At 48.2% G+C, this 24,762-nt stretch overlaps 3 protein-coding genes across 3 annotated transcripts in view; 1 reads left to right on the plus strand and 2 right to left on the minus strand.

The window, feature by feature from the left end:
* LOC118077830 (uncharacterized) overlaps positions 1–7,804 on the minus strand; it is a 32,546-nt gene extending 24,742 nt beyond the window's left edge. Inside the window, exon 1 of the mRNA XM_088651801.1 lies at positions 7,670–7,804. The gene's annotated coding sequence lies outside the window, so the exon portion shown is untranslated. The remainder of the gene's footprint in view (positions 1–7,669) is intronic.
* On the minus strand, positions 2,156–7,807 carry LOC118090883 (uncharacterized). Its single transcript, XM_088651789.1, has 2 exons — positions 7,670–7,807; positions 2,156–6,251 (listed from the first exon to the last, which is right to left on the minus strand). The coding sequence occupies exon 2, from the start codon at positions 6,072–6,074 to the stop codon at positions 4,482–4,484; it is 1,593 nt and encodes a 530-aa protein (XP_088507915.1). The 5' UTR covers positions 6,075–6,251; positions 7,670–7,807; the 3' UTR covers positions 2,156–4,481.
* A 5,646-nt stretch (positions 7,808–13,453) lies between these two features.
* LOC118090893 (uncharacterized) lies at positions 13,454–24,146 on the plus strand. The gene is made up of 6 exons (XM_060279347.2): positions 13,454–13,603; positions 16,135–16,627; positions 16,826–16,907; positions 17,140–17,222; positions 18,458–18,584; positions 20,574–24,146. The coding sequence occupies exons 2-6, from the start codon at positions 16,226–16,228 to the stop codon at positions 21,833–21,835; spliced, it is 1,956 nt and encodes a 651-aa protein (XP_060135330.1). The 5' UTR covers positions 13,454–13,603; positions 16,135–16,225; the 3' UTR covers positions 21,836–24,146.
* Positions 24,147–24,762: the final 616 nt, after the last annotated feature.

A 24,762-nucleotide genomic window follows, 5' to 3' on the forward strand; every position in this document is an offset into this window, starting at 1 on the left:
CTCAACAACTTAAATACTAAAAAAAAGCTCAAGAACTTCAGCCCTAAAAAGAGGTCAGCAACTTTGGTTGGCCCTCACAGCCCTTCACTTCATCATGAGACTCATCCCACCAGGTTTCAGTGATGCCTATTATATCATATTTAGTTTGCTGTACCCAGAGCTCAAGTTCATCTTGTTTCATTTCCCATGCTCTTTCCATAAGGATTTTTTCCTCCCACCACTAGGTTTGCGTGCTGTTTGCTCCATTTGGTACCTGACATTTGGATGATCATCTTCAGCACTTGATAGACTCCTACATTCAGGACCTAGTGGTGGGAGGAAAATATCCTTAAATAAGAGACATGGGGGAATGATCAATGGCCTTCAATGGCCTTTATACTAATGCACAGAGCATGGGAAATAAACAAGATGAACTTGAGCTCTTGGTACAGCAAACTAAATACGACATAATAGGCATCACTGAAACCTGGTGGGATGAGTCTCATGACTGGAATGTAGTAATAGAGGGATACAATCTATTTCAGAGAAATAGACCAAACAGGAAAAGAGGAGGAGGAGTGTTATATGTCAGGAGTGTGTATACCTGTGAAGAGATCCAGGATTTAAAACTTCAAAGCCTAATTGAGAGTATCTGGGTCAAAATTAAGGGAGAGAAACATAACAGTGATCTCATTGTGGGAGTTTACTATAGACCCCCAAGCCAAACTGAGGACACAGATGATGCCTTCCTGGAACAGATGACCAGGCATTCAAAAGGAAGCGAGATAGTAGTAATGGGGGATTTCAACTATCCTGATATTTGTTGGATGTCAAACTCAGCCAAGAGCATAAAATTGAACAGATTCCTCACTAGCCTTGCAGACAATTTCATTGTCCAGAAAGTGGGAGAAGCAACAAGAGGATCAGCCATTTTAGAACTGGTCCTAACCAATCGTGATGACCTGGTTAGTGGGGTAGAAGTGGCAGGATCATTAGGTGGGAGTGACCATGCTCTTCTGGGGTTATACAGTGGAAAGGAGCAACCAAGCATACTAAGACTCAAATTCTCAAATTCTAGACTTTAAGAAAGCCGACTTCAGAAAACTTTGGGAAACGCTGGGTGAGATCCCATGGACAGCAATACTAAAAGGGAAGGGAGTTCATGACAGTTCGGAGTTTGTTAAAAGGGAGATATTAAAAGCACAACTTCAGGCAATACCAATGAGATGGAAGCATGGAGGGTGCCTAAAGAAGCCAGGGTGGCTATCTAAAGAACTTTTAACTGAGTTAAGATTTAAAAGGCATATGTACAAAAAATGGAAAAAGGGGGAAATCACCAGAGAGGAATTCAAACATATAGCCAGCACGTGTAGAGACAAAGTCAGAAAAGCTAAAGCACAGAATGAACTCAGGCTCGCCAGAGAGGTTAAAAGCAACAAAAAGGGCTTTTATGGGTATGTCCGTAGCAAAAGGAAGAACAAGGAAACAGTGGGGTCACTTAGAGGAGAAGATGGTGAAATGCAAACAGGGGACAGAGAAAGGGCAGAACTCCTCAATGCCTTCTTTGCCTTAGTCTTCTCCAAAAAACAAAACAATGCCCAACCAGAAGAATATGGAGCAGATGATTCAGCAGGGGAAACACAGCCCAGAACAGGTAAGGAGGTAGTACAAGAATACTTGGCTAGTTTAGATGTATTCAAGTCTCCGGGGCAGGATGAACTACATCCAAGAGTATTAAAAGAACTGGCAGAGGTGATTTCAGAACCACTGGCAATAATCTTTGAAAATTCCTGGAGAACAGGCGAAGTTCCAGCAGACTGGAGGAGGGCAAATGTTGTCCCTATTTTCAAAAAGGGGAAAAGAGAGGACCCAAACAATTACTACCCAGTCAGCCTGACATCAATACCAGGAAAGATTCTAGAGCTCAGCTCACCTTGTGCTCCCTCCTCAGTTGCTGGACTCTAGGCACTGACTAACTAAGCCCACAGCTAGTCACCTGACTCCACAGAAGCCCTGCCCCCTCAGACCATGTGCTCAGGGAGAGCACACTTCCAAGGTCACCGGCCAGAAACAAACATACACACAAGCCTGGACAGTCACACAAATCCTCAGTCGCTGGATTCCAGGCACTGACTGATAATTTTTTGTATCAACATGACCACGTTAGAACCAAGGCTTTACACTTTCGGGAGCATACATTTTATTAATAACAATCACAAACATAACAGAGAACCCGCCCCCTTTCCCATATACATAAATGGGAAATGTAGTTAGGCCCTCGAGGTGGCTCTGGCAAATGAGCGCAGCTGCATGTGACAAGGGTGGGGAGGAATTCCTTCCTGGCCATCACCTTTGAGAACAGGGGTCACTGCCCCTATCCCTCTAGCACATGGGTCAGAAACCTTTTTCAGCCGTGGGCTGGTCCCCCATCCCTCAGACCATGTGGTGGGCCGGACTGTATTTTGAAAAATATATACAGTATTATCAAATTCCTATGCCCCACAAATAACCCAGAGATGCATTTTAAATAAAAGGACACATTCTACTCATGTAAAAACACGCTGATTCCCGGACCGTCTGTGGGCCAGAATGAGAAGGTGGATGGGCCAGATCTGGCCCTCAGGCCTTAGGTTGCCTACCCATGGTCTAGCAGGAGCGATTGTGGGGCTTCCTTGCCCGCTTCCATTCAGCTCTGCAATCCCCAAACGGCAGGTCTTCTTCAGCGATTGTGGGAGCAGACGGACTGGAAGCTGAAGCGGCTTCCCTTTGGAGTAGGTTTTGCTTTGCTTTCTGTTGACCTCAATCTCTGTATATTTAATGTTCTGTTGGGTACCTGCATCCCCTCCTCCTCCCTATTGCAATAAGGCTTGGGGGACAATCTCTCATTAAATTACAGTATTTTAACTTGAATGTGCAGGGGACAGGAATGAAGTTCTGATGAAGAAGCAGTGTTTGGAGATCATGCGGTTGGGGGGGGGGAGTGACAGAGTTTGGTGCAAAAACCGCCTTGCATGCTTGAGTACAGCAACTCCAGGGCATGAGACCAAGAAGCAGCGGAGCAGAGGACGCGTGTAGAGCAATTCCCACACTGAGGTCAAAAACAAACACACAGCTCAGTAACAGTTTACTGAGATTTCAAAACATACAGTTCTCACTGGGTCCAGGGCCGTCTTAAGCCCATCCAGCGCCCTGGCGCTAAGGTCCCTCCAGCGCCCCCCTCCAGAGCCTCTCCAAGGACCCGGGAGTGCCAAGTGGATCGCGGCAGCAGCGGGAGGCCACCTCCGAGGACTCCGCGCTGCGACTCCTTCTCGTTTCCCCAGCGCTGGGTTCCGCTCAGTCAAGCTTCGCCACCAGTGACCAGCAAGAGCTGCTTCGGCGCTGTGCGCGCGCTGGTGGCGAAGCTCGACTGAGCAGAACCCAGCGCTGGGGAAACAAGAAGGAGGCAGATTGCCAGATTGCCAGATTGCCAGATTGCCAGAACCCTGCACTCACTTGGCACCCTTTCAGCGCCCTCCAGGGCCCTTCAGTTCCCGGCGCCGTGGTTCTCCGCGCCACTACCCTCTATGGCTAGGACGGGCCTGACTGGGTCCCCAGTAAAGCACAAAACTTAGCTCCTGATAGCAAATCCAGTTTCCGCAGTACAAAAATACAGCACACAGGATATCTCAGTCAGGCACACTTCCTTTTGCTACGGACATATCCAGGTACCTTACATCTAAAATTATACTCACTATTTTGAGATGTTACCTTCATTATTTCATTACAGTTCAGTTTTACATATAAACACCAGATACACGTCATGGGTTTAACAATTATTTCCTGCTGAGTTCATTGCTGTGAAGAAAAGAGTGGACTCTGAGAGGAACATTTTCTGCACTCCATACATCTAAATGGATTCTCCCCCCCCCGTGAGAGTCCCCAGATGTTTCTTAAACACTCCATTGTGCCTAAAGGACTTTCTGCCATCTTTCCATTTAAGCTGCTTCTCCTCTTTGAGTTTGTTAATGGTTCGTAGGGTTTCAACTCTAAAAGTTCTTCCTGTCCATGAGTCTGTTGATGTAAGACTTCCACTAGGACTGACCCTCTACCTACTTTCCTGACATTTACATGGTTTGTCTCTTGTGTGTGTTTGTTGACGTAAATCAAGGGTTCCACTTCGACTGAAGTCATATACAGTGGTACCTCTACTTACGAATTTAATGCGTTCCGAACACACATTTGTAAGTTGAAAAAATTTGTAAGTCGAATCCCATAGGAATGCATTGGGAGAAAAAATTCGTAAGTAGAAGCAACCCTATCTAAAAATTTGTAAGTAGAAAAAAATCCTATCTAAACCGCATCCAAGATGGCGGACGGAGCTCCATTCGTAAGTAGAAACATTCGTAAGTAGCGTTATTCGTAAGTAGAGGTACCACTGTATTTAAATGCTTTCCCCTCCTCTGTGTCTATAGATGTCTTACTCTAAGATTTCCACTGACTGAAGCTTTTCCGCACTCCATTCATTAAAATGATGTCTCCCCTGTGTGCGTCCGATGATGTATATTGAGGTGTCCACTCTGGCTAAAGCTTTTTCCGCACTCCATACATTTAAATGGTTTCTCCCCTGTGTGAGTCCGTTGATGGGTTCTAAGGTTTGCATTGAAACTGAAGCTCTTTCCGCACTCCAAGCATTTAAATCGTTTCTCCCCTGTGTGAGTCCGTAGATGTATATTGAGGTTTCCACTCTTACTGAACCTCTTTCCGCACTCCATACATTTGAATGGTTTCTCCCCTGTGTGAGTCCGTTGATGTGCTCTAAGCTGCACAGCTTGACTAAAGCTCTTTCCGCACTCAATGCATTTAAAAGGTTTCTCCCCTCTGTGAGTTTGTTGATGTGTTTTAAGTTTTGCTTTGTAATGGAAGCTCTTTCCGCACTCCATACATTTAAAAGGTTTCTCTCCTGTGTGAGTCCGTTGATGTGTTTTAAGGTTTGCATTGAAACAGAAGCTTTTCCCACACACTATGCATTTAAATAGCTTCTCCCCTGTGTGAGTCTGTTGATGTTTTCTAAGGTTTGCAAACTGACTGAAGCTCTTTCCACACTCCATGCATTTAAATGGTTTCTCTCCTGTGTGAGTCCGTTGATGGTTTCTAAGGTGTCCACTCTGACAGAAGCTCTTTCCACACTCCATGCACTTAAATGGTTTCTCTCCTGTGTGAGTCCGTTGATGTGTTTTAAGGCTTGCATTGAAACGGAAACTTTTTCCACACTCCATACATTCATATGGTTTTTCACCCATGTGAGTCCGTTGGTGTACTTTAAGGTTTTCAATGCGACTGAAGCTCTTTGCACACACTATACATTTAAAAGGTTTCTCGCCTGTATGTGTCCGTTGATGTGAAGATAAGTGTCCCCTCTGACTGAAGTTCTTCCCACACTCCCTGCATTTAAATAATTTCTGCCCTGTGTGAGTCTGTTGATGTATTCTAAGTTCACCACTTCGACTGAAGCTCTTTCCACACTCCATACATTTAAATGGTTTCTTCCCTGTATGTGCCCGTTGATGTAGACTTAGGTGTCCACTCTGACTGAAGTTCTTTCCGCACTCCATGCATTTAAAAGGTTTTCCCCCTGTGTGTGTCTGTTGATGTAATTTAAGGTTTCCATTCTGACTGAAGCTCTTTCCGCACTCCATGCATTTGAATGGTTTCTCCCCTGTGTGAATCCGTTGATGGCTTCTAAGGTTACCACTCTGACTGAAGTTCCTTCCGCACTCCATGCATTTAAAACGTTTCTCCCCTGTGTGAGTCTGTTGATGTAATTTAAGGTTTCCATTGTAACTGAAGCTTTTTCCACACTCCATACATTTAAAAGGTTTCTCCCCTGTGTGAACCCGCTGATGCCCTCTAAGGTGTCCACTCCGACTGAAGCTCTTTCCACACTCTATGCATTTAAAAGGTTTCTCCCCTGTGTGAGTCCGTTGATGTAATGTAAGGTTTCCATTCTGACTGAAGTTCTTTCCACACTCCCTGCATTGAAATCGTTTCTTGCCCATGTGAGTCCGGTGATGTGTTCTAAGTTTTCCACTATCAGTGAAACCTTTCCCGCTCTCCATACCTTTAAATGGTTTCTCTCCTGTTTGAGTTCATTGATGTGAGCTATGTGTGCTCATTCAGTGAAGCATATTCCACATTTCACACATTTTAATGGCTATTCCTAATGAAACGAAAGCTTCCCCGTCTCCCAGAATTCTGACTGCCTTCTCTTTTTCCGAGCGGGAGGAAAGGAAATCCTGTTTTGGTTTCAAGGAAGAGAACAAAGGGAAAGAGAGCACATCAATGACTATTAGCAGCTTCTCTTATTTCCTACATATGTCCCCGATTTCTAGGAAATGAAAATGCAATGATGTCAAATGATAGTAATACATCAGCGACATTTCACAATCCTCATATTGTTAATAAAGCAGCATGATCTGGGAATACAGCTTTACAAATTCATTGTTTCCTCACAGGAAAGGCAGCTGCTCTCTGTCTCTTTCTCTGGTTCATTGTTCCCTTGGACATTTCCCCTCCTCTGCATCATAATCCTCCATCCATCCATCCCCCCCTAGATCTTCATGAATCACCTGCACGGTCCCATTGGCCTCAGGAGGTCCATATGGACCATTATGTCTGTTAGAGAAGGATGCGGCTACTCTTGAGTAAAGATGCTCCACTCTGTCTTGTCTATCAGAGTTTTATTGTGCATACTATTTACAGTGCAAGAGTATCAGCAAACATGACTGCTCAGTCTGTGTCAGAACCCCGCAATGGTTTGGTCCTGGTTTTTGCCCAGCATAAAAGCCTGGGCACCCCAAAGCGCTGCCCCCTAGCCCTACGGGTGGACGCACGCCTCAATTTGGGCGTCGCAGGAAACGTCCGCCCTGTGTCCAATAGCTGTCTCAAGTCCTCCTCCCCTTGCTCTCCCTTAGAGTGGCGTCTTGGCTCTGTGACATGCGAGAGCCCCCTCTCCACTTTGCTCACTTCCTCATTCCTTTCCCCTGACTCGCTATTGGTGCTGCTGCTGGGTGAAGAGCTGGTGAAGATGATGGGTGGGGGCTCTCTGTAAAGAGACCCCCTGACAATGTGAGAGCCAGGTCTATGTCTTTCCCAGGGACTGTGGTCTGGGTAAGTAAGAGAACTAGTGACAAGGCTTGGTACTTGGGGTCAGCGGAATGGGTGCTCAGGGAAGCTCCTGTTCTTGGAGATGGACCTCTGTCTACATGCCTCGCATTGCATGGAGAGAGCAGGGGTAGCGGAAGGAAAGCAACTGGAACATAGGAATCCCAGCGGGAAACACCCACCCCCATTGCTCTTTAATGATGTGCTGCCTGATCTCATGCCTGTCTTCTGACGCAGGACTATCCTAATCTGGCACTGAAAAGGCTGGATATTAAAGGCAAATAAATAAATGTACTTAGCTGGAAAATCAAGGCAAATTGATAACTGTACTTAATGGAAACTTCAACCTTGAATATATAGTATTTATTCATTGATGGCCTGAAATTGTGTTATCTCTGGAGACATAAATTTATTCCTGATCTATCTTAAATATCATAATTATAGGATTTCTTGGGGTGTTAGAGTGGTAGTACCTTTGGTGGGGATCATGTCGTGCACTTTTTAAGGTAAGCTATCCACCCTTGGTCGCCACTCTGCACTCAGCTCTCACCTGTAGTTTCCAGAAGCTGTCAGCATGCAACAGGGGCCGCAATCCCAGGAACGGCCTCAACCGGCCAGCTAAACCAGGTGAGGATAGCTGGTGTGTCTCAAATCCTTGGTGGGTTGGGGAATTCTGCTGCAGGTGAAGGCAGGCCCTGGTGAAGGGAGAGGGTGAGAACAACCGTGAATCCCACAGTCAAGAAGGCAGATTCTGCCCTTGCTGCAGAGGGAAGTGAAGGGCAGATGGGGCTCGTCAACTGGGGAAGGGAGCCCATCGAGAAGGAAAACTCTGGTCCTAAACCTTCACTGCCTCGTGAGTTATCTTCAGGAGAAGAAAAGGCAATGGAGGAAAACCTACACAAATCTTGAGTGGTGTCTCTAAGATGGTTGGATGGTGCCCTGCACACCTCCTTCCAGCAACTCCTGCAGCCAAGCCGGTGCCAAACGTAATGCTCTGCAGAGAAGAGAGTCTTGTTCTCTAGGCAGCTCAGGACCCCAATCACTCTGGCCAGGATTCCATTGCTACTAACACAGCAGTTTCAGGCAGAGAGATGAGCTCAGAGCTGTGTATCAAAGTCTCTCCAATGTGGAATAAGGGAAACAGAAGTGCTATTTACATCATATGGCACTGTAAAAGTATTCGAAATATTTGTTTTTCAAAGAAAAGACCACCATGTATCAGGTGGCCCCTTGAAAGCTAATGAAAGTATTGTGGCTGAAGCTTTTAGGAAAGATCCTGACACCATTATCCTTCCAATGGGGATTCAGACCTCATCATGGGAATGAAACTGCCCTGGTTGCGCTGACTGATGATCTCTGATGGGCTAGAGACAGAGGGGAAAGCTGTTTCCTGGTTCTGCTGGATCTCTCAGTACCTTTGACCATGGTATCCTTCTGGACCCCCTAGGGGAGCTGGGGGCCCGGTTATGCAGTGGTTCCCCTCTTTCCTCCTGGGCCATGTCCAGAAAGTGGTGTTGGGGGATGAGTGTTCTGACCCCTGGCTGGTCCCTTGTGGGGTTTCTCAGGGCTCCGTCCTCTCCCCCATGCTTTTTAATATCTACATGAAGCCGCTGGGAGAGATCATCAGAGGTTTGGGCTGGGTGTTCACCAGTATGTGGATGAAATTCAGCTCTTCCTCTCTTTTAAATTGGAATCAGTGAAGATGGTAAATGCCCTGTGTTGGTGCCTGTAGGTGGTTTGAGGACGGGTGGCAGCTAACAGATTGAGGTTGAATCCTTACAAGACAGAAGTACTGTCTGTGGGGGACAGGAGGCAGGCGGGTGTGGAGGACTCCCTGGTCCTGAATGGGGTAACTGTGCCCCTGAAGGACCAGGTGAGCAGCTTGGGGGTCATTTTGGACTCACAGCTGTCCATGGAGGCACAGGTCAATTCTGTGTCCAGGGCAGCTGTCTATCACAGCGTTTCTCAACCGCTGTTCCGCGGCTCACTAGTGTGCCGCGAGACGCTGGCTGGTGTGCCGCGACGTGCGGCGATGAGAAGGGCGATTTGCATTGTCACACTAACCCGCCGGAAAGGAAGCCGGCCGGATCACGACGCGGAGCGAGCACAGCTCTCAACAGCCACCACCACGGGAGGGTGGTTTTAGACAAACTTAAAGAAGCTGGCTGGATGAGCTCAACCTGAAACTTGCTGAGCAAAGGATTGTGCTGGCAGAGAAATCAGTGGCTTGTGAAGCCTTATTACAGGAGATTGCAACCAACACAGCAATTGGCAAGTGTTTCTTACAGTCATAATTATATAGTCAATATAGGGTGGCACAGAGTTAAATTTTTTAACTTTTTTAATGGTGGTGTGCCTCGTGATTTTTTTCATGGAACAAGTGTGCCTTGGCCCAAAAAAGGTTGAGAAACACTGGTCTATCAGCTCCATGTGGTACGCAGGCTGAGACCCTTCCTGCCCGCAAACTGTCTTGCCAAAATGGTGCATGCTCTGGTTATCTCCCTTTTGGACTACTGCAATGCGCTCTACGTGGGGCTACCTTTGAAGGTGACTCTGAAACCGCAACTAATCCAGAATGGGGCAGCAAGACCAGTTACTGGCAGCAGCCACCGAAAAAACATAACACTGGTCCTAAAGGGTCTTCCCTGACTCCCAGTGCATTTCCAAGCACAATTCACACTGTTGCTGCTGACCTTTCAAGAGTCATGGTTGCATTTTTCAGCCATAGAAAAGTATTGATCTAATGTAGAGAGAACATTCCTAGTCTATTGGTTCAAGATGGTTCTGATGGTTTTACTCTGCATGATTCAAAGCTGGTGTTTTCTCTAGCTGGAACATTTTAGCTGAGAGCAGCTTTTGGGATAAGTTGTTAGGAGGTTATGCTGAACCTTCCTTGTGTTTGGGAACCAGGGGAAGCTGGTTTAAACTGGTGTGAGCCAGGCTTTTGATCTAGTCCCAAGGTTACTCTGACACCGAATTGTTTATAAATTACAGTATTGAAAGGCGCCTGGTCCCACTTCCTATTCTGGTATTTCTCTACTCTGCTTGTGTGATTCTTACTTGAGCGCTAGATTCAGGTAGGTAGCCGTGTTGGTCTGATGCAGTCGAAATAAATAAATAAAGAATTTCATGAATAGACTTGAAAGAGAAGTTGCTGAATGACAACTTATTACTAAACTGAAACTATGGAGAAACCTGGTCTGAATAGAGATATTGGATTCTTGTCTCATTACACATGCTAAAACTATTTTTGGTCATCTGCATACTAATTGCAGTTGTTAACAGTCGCCAACAGGTTTACCTACCCATTGAGCCAATCACCCATCTCCTACTACCCTTCTGAGAGAAACCCCACCCCACCCTCTCACTCTATATAAGGGTCTGGTGACTTCTGTTTCAATGTATCTGAAGAAGTGTGCATGCACATGAAAGCTCATACCCGGGACAATCTTAGTTGGTCTCTAAGGTGCTATTGGACAATTCTTTTTATTTATTTGAGTGCTGTTTTAGTATGCTAAGTTTGGGATATATTTAAGTTAGGTTTTTGTTATTTTTTGGATCCTGTTATGCTTCTTTGCACTCAGTAATAAATTTATTTTCTGAATACAATTTTTGCTGCCTCTTAGCGTTTCCCTCCACTCTGCTAATTATACATCATACTTTCTCTGGGCTCACTGGAAGGACAGATCGTGGAAGCTGAGGCTCCAAGACTTTGGCCACCTCATGAGAAGAGAAGACTCCCTGGAAAAGACCCTGATGTTGGGAAAGATGGAGGGCACTAGGAGAAGGGGACGACAGAGGACAAGATGGTTGGACAGTGTTCTCGAAGCTACGAACATGAGTCTGACCAAACTGCGGGAGGCAGTGGAAGACAGGAGTGCCTGGCGTGCTCTGGTCCATGGGGTCACGAAGAGTCGGACACAACTAAACTACTAAACAACAACAACTTTCTCTGGAGATCATTATGGAGGAGAAAGCCCTCAACAGCCTCAGCCCTGTAGACCTTAAGGAGCGTCTCTACCCCCATCTCTCAGTCTGGACGAGGCATCCCCAAACTGCAGCCCTCCAGACGTTTTGGCCTACAACTCCCCCTAAATGCTGCCCTTCCCTGCCCCAGGGATGCTCCAACTCCCCACTTCCTCGATTCCCTCCCTCTGTCCCAGAGTCTCCCCTGCACCCAGAGCTCGCCCTGCGCCCCGCATCTTTCCATCCGGAGGGGACACCCCAAGACGAGCAACGGAGGGACAGGGGGGTCTCTATCCGGGCGTCCCTCACGCCCCTTAACCCTTTCCTGGCCCACCTCTCTCCGCGCGGAGCCCACAGGGGCCCAGGGATGCCTGCGCTAGAGGAATGGGGCGAGGGCGCTTCTCTGGGACCCCCTGGGGAAGCGCCCCATGTCCGCCCCTGCCAAGGCGCCCAAAGGGCCAAAGAAAGCCCCCTTCGCAGCACGCAGGCAGGGATCGAGGCCCTTCCAGTGGGGCCAACGAAAAGCGCTGTGGGGACCTGGCGGGGGTCCTTTTTTCACCTTCTCCGACCCCCCCCGGCCCTTTACCTCTTTGTCCTCGCTCCAGATTCTCATTTTTTTCCTACAACATCCACGGTGGGGGGGGGGGAGGTTTCCTTGCCGTCCCTCCTCCCCTTTCCGAAAGCGCGCGCCCCTAGAGCTATGGGGCAGAGCAGCAATCCGGCGTAGAAGCTTCACTTCCGGGAGAAGCAGGCGGTTTGGGGGGGGGCTCCCTCCCCTCACTCCGGAGACAGAAGCCGGGCGGATGGCGATGAGAAGGAGGGGAAGGAAGAGGTGCAACATACACGGGGGTGGGATTGAGGGTTGTAGGGGTGGCGTGAAAGCAGGTTATGCCGGGAAGGGAGGGAAAGAATTGGGGGGAGGGGGTTTAGAATCATAGAATTATAGAGTTGGAAGAGACCACAAGGGCCATCCAGTCCAACCCCCTGCCAAGCAGGAAACACCATCAAAGCATTCCTGACAGATGGCTGTCAAGCCTCCGCTTAAAGACCTCCAAAGAAGGAGACTCCACCACACTCCTTGGTAACAAATTCCACTGTTGAACAGCTCTTACTATCAGGAAGTTCTTCCTAATGTTTAGGTGAAATCTTCTTTCTTGTAGTTTGAATACATTGCTCCGTATCCGCTTCTCCCTTTCTCCCTCCTCTATATGGCATCCTTTAATATATTTGAACATGGCTGTCATATCACCCCTTAACCTTCTCTTCTCCAGCTCACTAAGCCATTCCTCATAAGGCATTGTTTCCAGGCCTTTGACCATTTTAGTTGCCCTCTTCTGGACACGTTCCAGATTGTCTGTACTGTATCCTTCTTGAACTGTGGTGCCCAGAACTGGACACAGTACTCTACGTGAGGTCTGACCAGAGCAGAATACAGTGGTACTATTACTTCCCTTGATCTAGACACTATACTCCTATTGATGCAGCCCAGAATTGCATTGGCTTTTTAGCTGCTGCATCACATTGTTGACTCATGTCAAGTTGGTGGTCTACCAAGACTCCTAGATCCTTTACACATGTACTGCTCTCAAGCCAGGTGTCACCCATCCTGTATTTGTGCCTTTCATTCCCCCCCCCCAAGTGTAGTACTTTACATTTCTCCCTGTTAAAATTCATCTTGTTTGCTTTTGCCCAGTTGTCTAATCTGTTAAGGTAATTTTGAAGTGTGATCCTGTTCTCGGGGGTATTAGCCACCCCTCCCAATTTGGTGTCGTCTGCAAACTTGCTCAGGATGCCCTCAAGCCCATCATCCAAGTCATTGATAAAGATGCTGAATAAGACTGGGCCCAAGACAGAACCCTGTGGCACCCCACTAGTCACTACTCTCCAGGATGAGAAGGAGCCATTGATGAGCACCCTTTGGGAGGGCGTTCCACAGGGCAACCGAGAAGGCCCTCTGCAACCTCCCTTATCGCAATGAGGGACCTGCCAGAAGGCCCTCGGCGCCGGACCCCCGTGTCCAGGCTGACCAATGGCGGTGGAGACGCTCCTTCCCTTTTCCTGGACCGAGGCCATTGAGGGCTTTCAAGGTCAGCCCCCCCTCCCCCCACTTTGAATGGTGCTGGGAAACGGACCGGGAGCCAGGGAAGATTTCTTCGGACCCGTGTTCCTTCCAGCCTGGGGGGGCCTTCCAGCCGCTCTCCCAAACGGAATGTATCCCTGCCTGGCGGAAGGAATCCATTAACCCCTCCCGCTCCTCCGCCTTCTCGGGATGCCATTGGTGCGCGATGCTCCTGCTCTCCAGAGGGGAGAGGCGTCAGTTGGGTGCGCTCGGCTTGGCAAGGGTTAAAGGGAAACGAGCTGGATTCCTAGAGAGGAGAGGAAAGAAAGGCAGAAAGACAGACGGGGAGGGCAGGTCCTCCCGAGCGACAGCCCAGCCCCTCCCTTTCCGTGTGTGGGTCCCGTTGGTTCGGCTCTGAGTGCAGATGCTGCCTGGGGGGCGCCTGCCTGCTGGGATCCGGTGAGTCTCCCCTCCCCCGCCATAGCATAGGACACATAGGGAGAGAGGGGGTCCCGGAGCTGCAATGGGGGGGGGGGTCCGGTCCTGCCAGGGAGGGGCGAGGTAGCAGGACGGCAGGCAGCTCTGTTCTTCTTTTGCATGGATGCCTTGCCAACCCCTCGGGGAGCAGGGAAATGCATGCAAAGAAACCCCATTCAGATGTATGGATCAGTCCCCTTTTATAACAGAGGTTGTCGGCGGATGGAAACATTCGGACATGAAATATAGCCTGGTCCCTAAAACCTCGCCTGTGCAAGGAAGGAAGGAAGGGGGGCAGAGAAGAGAAAGCGCTTCCTCTTGCAGGGGAGAGTAAAACCTGTGGAACTCCCTCCCACAAGAGGCAGGGAAGTCACCAATCAAGGTGGCGTTAAAAGAGGAGGAGGTCAATCCGTGGAGGAGGAGAGGGCGATGGGGGGCTCCTCTGCTCTGTCTCCCCCATAGGAGGCAGCCCTGTTTCAGAGAAAGTGGCTCTGGTGCTCCAGTCTTGCAGTTGGGCTTCCCATAAGGAGTGCCTGGTTGGCCCCTGTGGAAACAGGAGGCTGGACTCAAGAGGGACTCCTCTGGCCTGATCCTGCAGGGCTCATTTTCTCCTCCAGTGCTTAGTTCCTCCAGATGCATGTATACCCCCTGAGATTGCCGGGGGTTGGACTAGATGATCCTTAGGGTGCCATCCACCTCTGTATATCCACCTCTATAGATCTGTGAAAGCACCTCTGGAGGTCTCACCAGCCAAGGCATCCAGAGCAGGAGAGGTCCTGCTGGAAAGGAAACACCCAATGCAACTGTTTTAAAACAGGAATCCAATGTGTTTGTTGTGGGGGGACTCAGTGAGGAGGGGTAGACCCATGGATGCCGCCTTGATCTCCCTGGACAAAGAGGGGGGAGAGAAATGCCCTTAATACAGAAAGGCAGCCCAGCCAATCATCTGGCTGCTGCATTTTGGGCCAGTTTCCCAGTCGCCTTCCAGATCAGTTTCACACAGAGAGTGTTGCAACCATCCCATGATCTGGTGCAGAGCAGGGAGGGCCAGGGCCACCTCTGGGACTGTGGGTGGCAGAGCTAGAATGGGCACCTGAGCCTCAAACAACCAAGATGGACCCAGGTGTGTCCCCAAGGATTCATGACTGGGGGTGGGGTGTTAAGCAATGTAACATCACCATCATTATCATCATCATTATAGGAAAGTGAGTCCCACTTTATTTGCTTTTGAGTGCTGTCTTTTGACCCCACCCACATGTCATTTGGCTTCACCCACTTGGCCCTCAGGAGTTAGCCAGGTAAGGGAACAAATGTGCCCTGAAATGGGGTTGGGCAGGAGAGCAACTCTTGAGGAGCCCTGGGTTAGGACCCCCACTATAACCCAGTGCAAAAACTATAAACAAAGTACAAACGACTCACTTGTCAATCACAGTTCTGACTTCATTCCTTGACTTAAAACTCTGACAGGCAGGAGCAGCCAGGCTGATTCATCTCTCAGAAAGACCAACAGTTCCCTGCACATTTTTATGGTCACTTTCCCTCTAGGAGAGCTGCAGACTTCCTCCTCATAGAATCATAGAGTTGGAAGAGACCACAAGGGCCATCCAGTCCAACCCCCTGCCAAGCAGGAAACACCATCAAAGCATTCCTGACAGATGGCTGTCAAGCCTCTGCTTAAAGACCTCCAAAGAAGGAGACTCCACCACACTCCTTGGTAGCAAATTCCACTGTTGAACAGCTCTTACTGTCAGGACGTTCTTCCTAATGTTTAGGTGGAATCTTCTTTCTTGAAGTTTGAATCCATTGCTCCGTGTCCGCTTCTCTGGAGCAGCAGAAAACAATCTTCCTCCCTCCTCCATATGACATCCTTTCATATATTTGAACATGGCTATCATATCACCCCTTAACCTTCTCTTCTCCAGGCTTCTTCTTCTCCTCCTCCTCCTCCTCCTCCTCCAAACCTCAGAGCTGGCTCTTTCAAGCAGGCCCGTCTTAACCACATCGAGCACTGTGGCGCAAAGGTCCCTCTGCCGCCCCCCCAACTCACCACAGACGCAGAGGAGGGACATGGCATGGGCGGGCCGGGCACAGAGGGTGGGCTGGGCTCAGGGCGCCGCAGCGGGTGGGCCGGGCTGCCTGGTTGTCCTCCGGGGCGCCGGCGCCTCCTCCTCCTGCGCGGAGGCCTCTGCTGGGGGGGGGGCGGTGCCATGCAGCGCCCAGCCTTTTGTCCTCCTCATGCCCCCGACCCGACCCGCCAGGCTGAGGCCAGGACTAAACCTGTGGCGGGTAGGCGGGCGGGGGGCAAGGAGCAGGGCGAGCGGGAGGGCGGCCGGGCTGTCTGGTGGGCGCAGCGTGGCACCCCCTGGCGGCCCAGCGCCCTGGCGCATTGCGCCACCCAGCCTTGCCTTAGGGCCGGCCCTGCTTCCAAGACTCATACATACTTCTTCACACAACATTTTTCTCCTCCAGGCAATATGTCAGTTTTTAAATAGAACAATGTATTTGCTTTGTAGAATTTCCTACCACCTCTAATTCGGACAGACAGAACTTGGCAGAAGATCAAGGGATTCCTTCATCTCTCTTGGAGGCTTCCTGAGAGCACAGATGGATGAGCAAGACTCAGCTGGCCCTGAAGGAGGAAGAGGCCATGCCGTCAGAACTGGGTGCAGTGGGGGATTCTGGGGAAACGCTGTGCAGAAGATCCTGGGTGAGGAGGACACTCTCCACTCAGAGGTGCAGAGCCAGCAGTTCCGGCAGTTCTGCTTTCAGGAGGCCAAAGGACCCCGAGAGGTTTGCAGCCGACTCTACAACCTTTACCATCGATGGCTGAAGCCAGAAAGGCACACGAAAGCTGAGATGCTGGACCTGGTGATCTTGGAGCAGTTCCTGGCTGTCCTTCCCCCAGAGATGGAGAGCTGGGTGAGGGAATGCGGAGCAGAGACCAGTTCCCAGGCAGTGGCCCTGGCCGAAGGTTTCCTCCTGAGTCAGGCAGAGGAGAGAAAGCAGGTGAGAGAGACTTTCCTTTGGATACTCCCAAGAGGCTCCGAACAAGAGGGAGAGTATCTGAAAATTCTCTATTAATCTACCATCCTTTTTTAGAAAGCAGCCATTGAATGTTATCAGATTGCCCTTAGATTTTTGCCTCTGTCATTCCTTTTCTAACCCTTCGTCATATTTTGTTTTGAATCTTTGTTGCTATTTCAGAGACAGGTTCTGTTTGCAGAAATGGGCCCAGATTCCTCTGAGAGTGAAAGGACTCCGTTGGACACCAGAGAGAGGCTGCTGGGTAAGGAAGGAATCCGTTCTCCATTTCTGTGGATATCAAAACGAATCCATGGGTTCTTTTCATCTTCTGAGGGGTGAAGACACTTGGGGCCAAGAGCACCAAGGAAGGGAGATGTATATTTTAACCCAACTAAATTATGAAATGGGTCCAAATGTCCCAATGCACTCAGAAGGTGAGACTTTTTGGAGAGCAGCTGCACTCCTGGCTTCCCACTTACCTTTGTCTCTTGCAGGTGACTGGATGATGCCAGCTAGACCTCCTCTTCCATTTGTTCATGGTGGTGAAGGAGAAGCAACGGCTGTGGAACCAGATCAGGTAGAAGGAAAGAGCATTGTGGGGAAGAGGGCTGAGGGGTGGGGCAGCCAGGGTGCCTCTGGCACCCAAGGAATCTCTCTCCTCCCCTTGGCTTCTGTCCAAGCTTCTCTTAAGGCATCTTTGTCATGGGCAGCTTGGACAGAAGCCAAGAGGCTGGAAATGCCATTCGAGAAGCTTAATGTACCCTCGTACCTACGGGACCGCCTTTCCTGGTATGCCCTGTGGAGGACCTTAAGGTCCACAAATAACAACATTTTGAAGATCCTGAGCCATAAGGTGGCTAGATTGGCGTCAGCTAGGGCCAGGGCCTTTTCAGTACTGGCCCCGACTTGGAGGAACGCTCTCTCACAGGAGACCAGGGCCCTGCGGGATTTGACATCTTTCCTCAGGGCCTACAAGACGGAGCTGTTCCGCCTGGCCTTTGGGCTGGACTCAGTCTGACCCCTGTGTTTTCCTCCCTCGTGGTTTTGATTTGGGCTACTTTAAAATGAAGCTGCATTTTAAAATTTTAAAATTTAAATCGTATTTTAACCCGTATTTTAATTAATTGTTTTTCTTTCTTTTACGTCTTATTGTAATTTTACTGGTGTTAGCTGCCCTGAGCCTGGTTTTGACTGGGGAGGGCGGGATATATTATTATTATTATTATTATTATTATTATTATTATTATTATTATTATTAATGTGCTGAGAATAAGGAAGAGCCATCTTGCCTTAACTCACCTTCTGAAGGTCACTAGGATCATTCATAAGTCATTGAAGTTTTATTTCTAGAGTTATCATTGAATGCTAAAGTACGATAGACTTATAAGCAGTTCATCAAGCCTAAAAAACAGTTCCCAGTTCGCATCAGTTGCACAATGGGGCTTTCCCCCCTTCTCCTCCCCCCCTTTCCCCCAGTACACTTCTTGAATGTGTCTTTAGGGCATCAGAAGGGTACCCCCCCCAGAAGAGCACATGGGGAGCAGAGAGGGGATCCTTCCGTCTGGTACAGACAGAAGGATTGTAAGAACACAATGAAGAGTTCCACCCGTTTACATTAAGATTAATGTCCATCACTAAATCACACAAGATAAGAATTCCATTAAGACATTAAAAGGAGCAACCACAATTAAAACTTGCAGCACGACGATCCCATTGAAACAAAACACCATTTAATGAGCAGAAAGAAACAGAGCAATATGTAGCAGATAATCTTTATGCTGTCTAAAGAGGACCTTTTTCTTCCTCTCTTAGGGTCCAGTGTGCTTTGAAGATGTCGCTGTTCATTTCACAGACGAGGAGTGGGCGTTGCTGGATCCTGACCAGAGAGCTCTGCATAAGGAAGTCATGGAGGAGAATCACGGGATCATGGCCTCTCTCAGTAAGGCTCCCTGCTGGATCATAATATCTCTTTGGAAATCATATCTCTGTGATGTGTCATAAGCCTCCCCGGTTTTGAGGGAGCTCAACAGGGCCATTCGCAGCATCTGAGATTCTAATACCCCCAAAACTGACCTGAAATGGAGAGCTATGGACATGTTTTGACCGTGGACATGATCAAGCCAGCATAGAGTTTGCTGAGAATGGAATGGGAACATGCTGGGAATTTGAGGTTAGGAGAGCACATCCTTGTTTGACACTGTCTCCTGCCTTGTGATGCCCAAAAGCTTCCTGACACAGAGCTTGTGGAAGGCATTGAGGGGGTGTTACTGATGGTTGTAATTGTCCACAATTCACTTCCCAAAGCAGCTTGCTCAACACACAATCCTGATAGACCTTCATCTTGGTATTGAACGGTTAGCATCCCATTCGCCCATTCCCTTTTGGAGAGGTGAGCCGTTGCCATAGCTTGTCCAGGTCAGCATCGATGAAGAGGTTGTTGGTTTCTTAGGTAGACAAAATCATCCACCCCCTCTAGTGCCTGAAACTCCCATGGTTCTAGGCGCATTTTGCGACAGGGAATTTCACAGACACTAACAGTTTCTGAGCTAAATAAAAAAATTCCTTCAGTAGCACCTTAAAGACCAACTAAGTTTATATTTTGGTATGAGCTTTCGTGTGCATGCACACTTCTTCAGATACACTAGAAACAGAAGTGTCAGACCCTATATATATACAGAGGGTGGTGGGGGTGGGTGGGAATGGGTGGTGGGCTGATGGGAGTGGTAAACCTGGAGATGGCTGTTAATGGCTGCTGATGGCTGCAATTAGTCCTGGGCTGAGGTGCTAAAGAGAGCTTGATCATGCATAATGAGATAAGAATCCGATGTCTCTATTCATCCCAGGTGCTTCCATGGTTTTAAGCTTGGTAATGATTTCCAATTCAGCAACTTCTCTTTCCAGTCTGTTCCTGAAATTTCTCTGTAATAAAACAGCTGCTTTGAGATCTTGTATAGAATGTCCTGGGAGATTGAAGTGTTCTCCTACTGGTTTTTCAGTCTTATGGTTCCTGATGTCAGATTTATGTCCATTTATCCTTTGGCGTAGGGTTTGGCCTGTTTGTCCAATATAGAGAGCTGAAGGGCACTGTTGGCATTTGATGGCATACACAATGTTAGAGGATGAGCAATTAAATAGTCCTGAGATGGTATGTTGGATGTTGTTGGGGCCAGTAATGGTGTTGTCTGGGTGTATGTGGCAGCAAAGTTGGCATCTGGGTTTATTGCAGGCTCTGGTACCAGTGTCCATGTTAAGTCTGGTGGTTGTATTATTGTGGGTGAGGAGTTGTTTAAGATTGGGTGGCTGTCTGTAGGCAATGAAAGGTCTTCCTCCCAGAGCTTGAGAAAGGGAGCTGTCATTGTCCAGGAGAGGCTGTAGATCTCTGATGATGCGTTGTACTGTTTTAACTTGGGAGCTGTATGTGATGACTAGTGGTGTTCTGTTATTTTCTTTTTTGGGTCTGTCTTGCAGCAGGTTCTCTCAGAGTTTCTGAGCTCTGTGCACAGTACTACGCCTAAGATTTTGGATTAAAACCACAGTGTGGAAGGAAAGGAGGACCTTTTTCTGCCTCTCCACTTCCAGCTACTCTCTGAGACTGAAGGAGAGATTTTCTTTAAAAGATCAGGGGGGTGGGCAGGGGAAGGACTAGACGATGTGAAAAATGAACATATTATTTTAGCTGCTGTTCATTCCTTTTCAGTTTTGTATTCTTGTTATAAGAGAGTGTGCCTAGACATTCCGTTGTTGTGCCCATATCCTCGGTTTAAGGTGGCCTTTAGGTCCTAGCTTTCCTATCTCTGTTCCTAACACTGACCACCTCTATTGTGTGGTCAGCAATTGTTGATGCATGGAATTCTTCCTCTATCCATATTCAATACAGTGGCACTCCATTTCTTCCTGCAACTCTAATCCATTTCATTCTTCATTGCAGGTGGTGATGATTTGGAAATTGAGAGCGAGGGCACCCATGACAGAATCCACACAGTGGAGAAGCCATTGCCGCTCTTGGAGTGTGGAGAGAGCTTCAGTCACAGCTCCTATTCGACTACCCACCAAAGAAATGCTATTGGGAAGAAACCCTCTCAGTTCTCTGAATGGGGAAAGACTTTCTGTTGGAATGAAAGCCTCACTTCACAGGAAATAATTCACACAGGGGAGGACCCACTGAAATACTTGGAATGTGGAAAGAGCTTCAGTAAGAGTGCACATCTCATGTCGCATCAAATAACTCACAGCAGGGAGAAAGCCTGTCAGTGCTTGGAATGTAGGGAAAGCTTTAATACAAGCACAACCTTCTATAAACACCAGAGAATTCACAGGGGGGAGAAGCCATTTCAATGCCAAGTGTGTGGAAAGAGCTTCAGTCAGAGCACCCATCTCATAGCCCATAAAATAATTCATACAGGCGAGAAACCCTATCAGTGCTCAGAATGTGGGAAGAGCTTCAATCACAGGGCGAATCTCACAGCCCATCAAAGAATTCACAGTGGTGAGAAGCCCTATCAGTGCTCAGAATGCGGGAAGAGTTTCACTGTGAGCTCCGGTCTCACTTCCCACCAAAGAATTCATACTGGGGAGAAACCCTATCAATGCGTGAATTGTGGGAAAAGCTTCAGCCAGAAGGCAAGTCTCATTTCCCACCAAAGAATTCACACAGGGGAGAAACCCTATCAGTGCTTGGAATGTGGGAAGAGCTTCAGTCGGAAGCAAAGTCTCACTACCCATCAAAGAATTCACAGTGGTGAGAAACCCTATCAGTGCTTGGAATGTGGAAAGACTTACTGCCATAGGGCCAATCTCACCTCCCACCAAAGAATCCACACAGGGGAGAAACCCTATCAGTGCTTGGAATGTGGAAAGAGCTTCAGTCACAGGGCCCATCTCGCTACCCATCAAAGCATTCATACCGGGGAGAAACCCTATCAGTGCTTGGATTGGGGAAAGAGTTTCTGCCAGAGAGCCGATCTCACTTCCCACCAAAGAATTCACACAGGGGAGAAACCCTATCAGTGCTTGGGATGTGGGAAGAGCTTTAATCACAGTGTCAATTTCATGGCAGACCAAAGAATTCATACAGGTGAGAAGCCCTACCAGTGCTCAGAATGTGGGAGCTCTGGTCTCACTTCCCACCAAAGAATTCTGCCAGGGAGTTACATTTCTCTCTTCACAGTAATTGCCACTTCACACCGTTGACGTTTTTATGGTTTTATTTACAAGTATTTACATTGTGAGCTCATCACAATTAGTTTGACTCTGTTGAATCAGATACCGCCAATGACCTTTTCCTCTTTTCCCAGCACTTAAAGTGTGGGAACTTTATAACTCTACTCTCACTCCGCCTCTTCTCCTCGTAAATCTCCCTCCTCCCTCCGATTCAGAGCTTAACCCTTGCGGTGCCTGTGAGGTTGCTGGTTCACTTCCCCCTCTTTCCTGATCCCCTGCATTTAAAGAGTCTAACATTTCCATGCTGGGCTCTCCTACCCCCTCCTCTGCTGCTTCTGGTTCTAACCGAAAGCTCTCTTCCATGTCAGGGGATTCCGAACTACTGATTCTGCCCTGATAAATTCATTCTGGGGAAAAACCCTGTCAGTGCTTCAATTGTGGAAAGAGCTTCACCCAGAAGGAAAGTTTCACTTCTTATCAAAGAATTCACAGTGGTGAGAAACCCCATCAGTGCTTGGAATGTGGAAAGAGCTTCAGTCACAGGGCCCATCTCGCTACCCATCAAAGCAATCATACCGGGGAGAAACCCTATCAATGCGTGAAATGTGGAAAGCCAATCTCACTTCCCACCAAAGAATTCACACAGGGGAGAAACCATATCAGTGCTTGGAATGTGGGAAGAGCTTCGGAAAGAGGACCAAGCTCATGGCCCATCAAAGCATTCATACAGGGGAGAATCATAGAATTTTAGACCTGCAAGGACCCCTGGGTCGTCTAGTCCACTGCAGGACTCTCAACTAAAGCATTCATGACATATTCAAACTTCTCCTTACAAACCTCCAAGGAAGGAGAGTCCACAACCTACCAAGGGCATCTTAATTTGACACCATTGGTTTGGGTCCCAGCCTCCAGAGCCGGTGAAAACGAGCTTCTTCGATCTTCCACGTGACAGCCCTTTCTGTTCCTCAGAAGGCTTAATTGTTTCCCAACGCTTAATTGTCTTGGTCACCCCCCCCTCTGCACACCTTCCAGCTTGTCAAAATCCTTCTTAAATTGGGGCACCCAGAACTGGACACAGGACTCCAGGTGTGGTCTGAACAAGGCAGAAGAAAGTGGGGCTATTACTTCCCTTGATCTGGACACTTGACTTCTTTGGACGCAGTCTAAAATAACAGCCTTTTTCACTGCTGCATCATACTGTTGACTCATGTTAGTCTTGTGGTCCACTAAGACCCCAGGTCTTTTCCGCATGTACTACTGGCAAGCCCAGTGTCCCCCATCTTATATTTGTGCAGCTGATTCTTCTTGCCCAAGTGCAGAATCTTACCTTTCTTCTTAGTGAAATCTATTGGTTGCCTTTATATACCACCTGTTTCTTCAAGAAGCTCAGTGTGGTGTATAGTGGTTCTCCCCCTCATCATTTAATCCTGACAACAACCCTGTGAGGCAGCTTAGGCTGTGAAGCCATCACCCAGTGAGCTTCATGGCTGAGTGGGGACTTGAACCCAGGTCTCCCAGGTCCTAGTCCAAAACTCTTAAGCACTGTACCACACTGACTCTCGAATGAGACTCTTGACAAGTGCATGCATGTGCGTTTACTGAAAGTCTCAGTGCAATGTCTTGGTGTTTGTATTTAAAGTTGTATACATATGTATCAATGACATTAATATATTAATGGTAATTACAGTATAATAGTAAATTTTAGGAAATGCTAGATGGTGATAGGGTTAGTTTGGAATGCTGGGATTGAAAAATTGAACTGAACAATTTCCACATAAATCACAACAAGATCTAAAATATAAATACAAAATGCCAACAGCAACAACGCCCCCCCCCCCGAAAACGCAGCAGCCTCAGATTTTTCAGCTGGAGTCAATCCTAGTTCCGCCCTCCCAGGCCAGGTGGAAAAGGCCTGCAAAGCAGGAAGCTGCTCTTCCAGGACTCCTGCCATGATGGTCCTCTTCAACAGGCCTCTCAGCAGCTTCAGCCTTTGTAGCTGGAGTCTGTCCACCCATCAGTCACTCCAGGCCTCGCCTTCCCAAGCCAAATGGAAAGGTCTCTAAGGAGGGAGCAGATCTCCCAGGACTTGCAGCCAAGATGGTTTCTGGCCTCTTCAGTAGAGACCATTGGAGGGGGGAATGGAATGGGAGAGTGGTGGCAATTGTGGAGCAGGGCTGGTTAGATCAGTAGGAGAGAGACAGCATTATAATCCCCATTGTTGCAGGTGTAATAAAGTTTCAGGAAGAAAGAAAAGGAACGAGAACATTTGAAAGCACATGTTTATGTACACAAAGTTACCTTGAAACCCTTGTCTATTTTTTAAATAAATCAGTTGAATGAATCGATGCACACCTCCTTCTTTGTTATGTTTGGGGTGAAGTGTTGAAGAGTTCTCTGGGATGGCGGCAGGAATAAAGGGGAGTTTGTTGAAAAATCCATCTCCTGGCTGTGCACCTTGAATGAAATGGGAAGGTGGCGCAGGGATGGGCGGGCAGGGCCAGAGCCCCTCTGAACAAAGGCTGTGGGGACTTAACATGGGGAGCTAAACGAGACCTCTGCAGAGGACACTCAGAGCGTTCAAAGCACTTCATAAAAACAAACTCTGCTGTCTTTACAATATCCCTATGAGGTGGACCTATAACATTTCCCCATTGATGCAGGAAGTGAAGAGGAGGAGAGCCGAGTGGGGCGTGAAGCAAAGACTCTCTTCCTTTGTCCTCTTGCAAGTTGCACACACACAATGCACTCTGATTTGCGCTGCCCATTCACATCTGTTTTAGGCCCCCAGCATTTACTGAAACGGTTTAGGTGCTGGTTTTTAAAGTCTTTGATAGTGGTTGCTTTTTTAAAAAAAATAGTTGAAGGGATTTAAGAGGGGGCAATGGGGTATGTGTGCTGGCCTCATACTGGAGCAGAGGGAAGGGAGTTGCCCTGAAGAAGGGGCAGGCCGGCCTCTC

This window comes from Zootoca vivipara, chromosome 9, assembly GCF_965207765.1.
Source record: "Zootoca vivipara chromosome 9, rZooViv2.hap1.1, whole genome shotgun sequence".
In the NCBI taxonomy this organism is placed as follows: domain Eukaryota; kingdom Metazoa; phylum Chordata; class Lepidosauria; order Squamata; family Lacertidae; genus Zootoca; species Zootoca vivipara.

Bases quoted from the DNA above. Each gene is read 5' to 3' on its own strand.
- LOC118090883 (XM_088651789.1), bottom strand. From the start codon at position 6,074: ATGGAGAGCGGGAAAGGTTTCACTGATAGTGGAAAACTTAGAACACAT.
- LOC118090893 (XM_060279347.2), top strand. From the start codon at position 16,226: ATGGATGAGCAAGACTCAGCTGGCCCTGAAGGAGGAAGAGGCCATGCC. The intron at 16,628-16,825 runs GTGAGAGAGACT...TTGCTATTTCAG, and splicing joins AGGCAGAGGAGAGAAAGCAG to AGACAGGTTCTGTTTGCAGA. The intron at 18,585-20,573 runs GTAAGGCTCCCT...TCTTCATTGCAG, and splicing joins CGGGATCATGGCCTCTCTCA to GTGGTGATGATTTGGAAATT.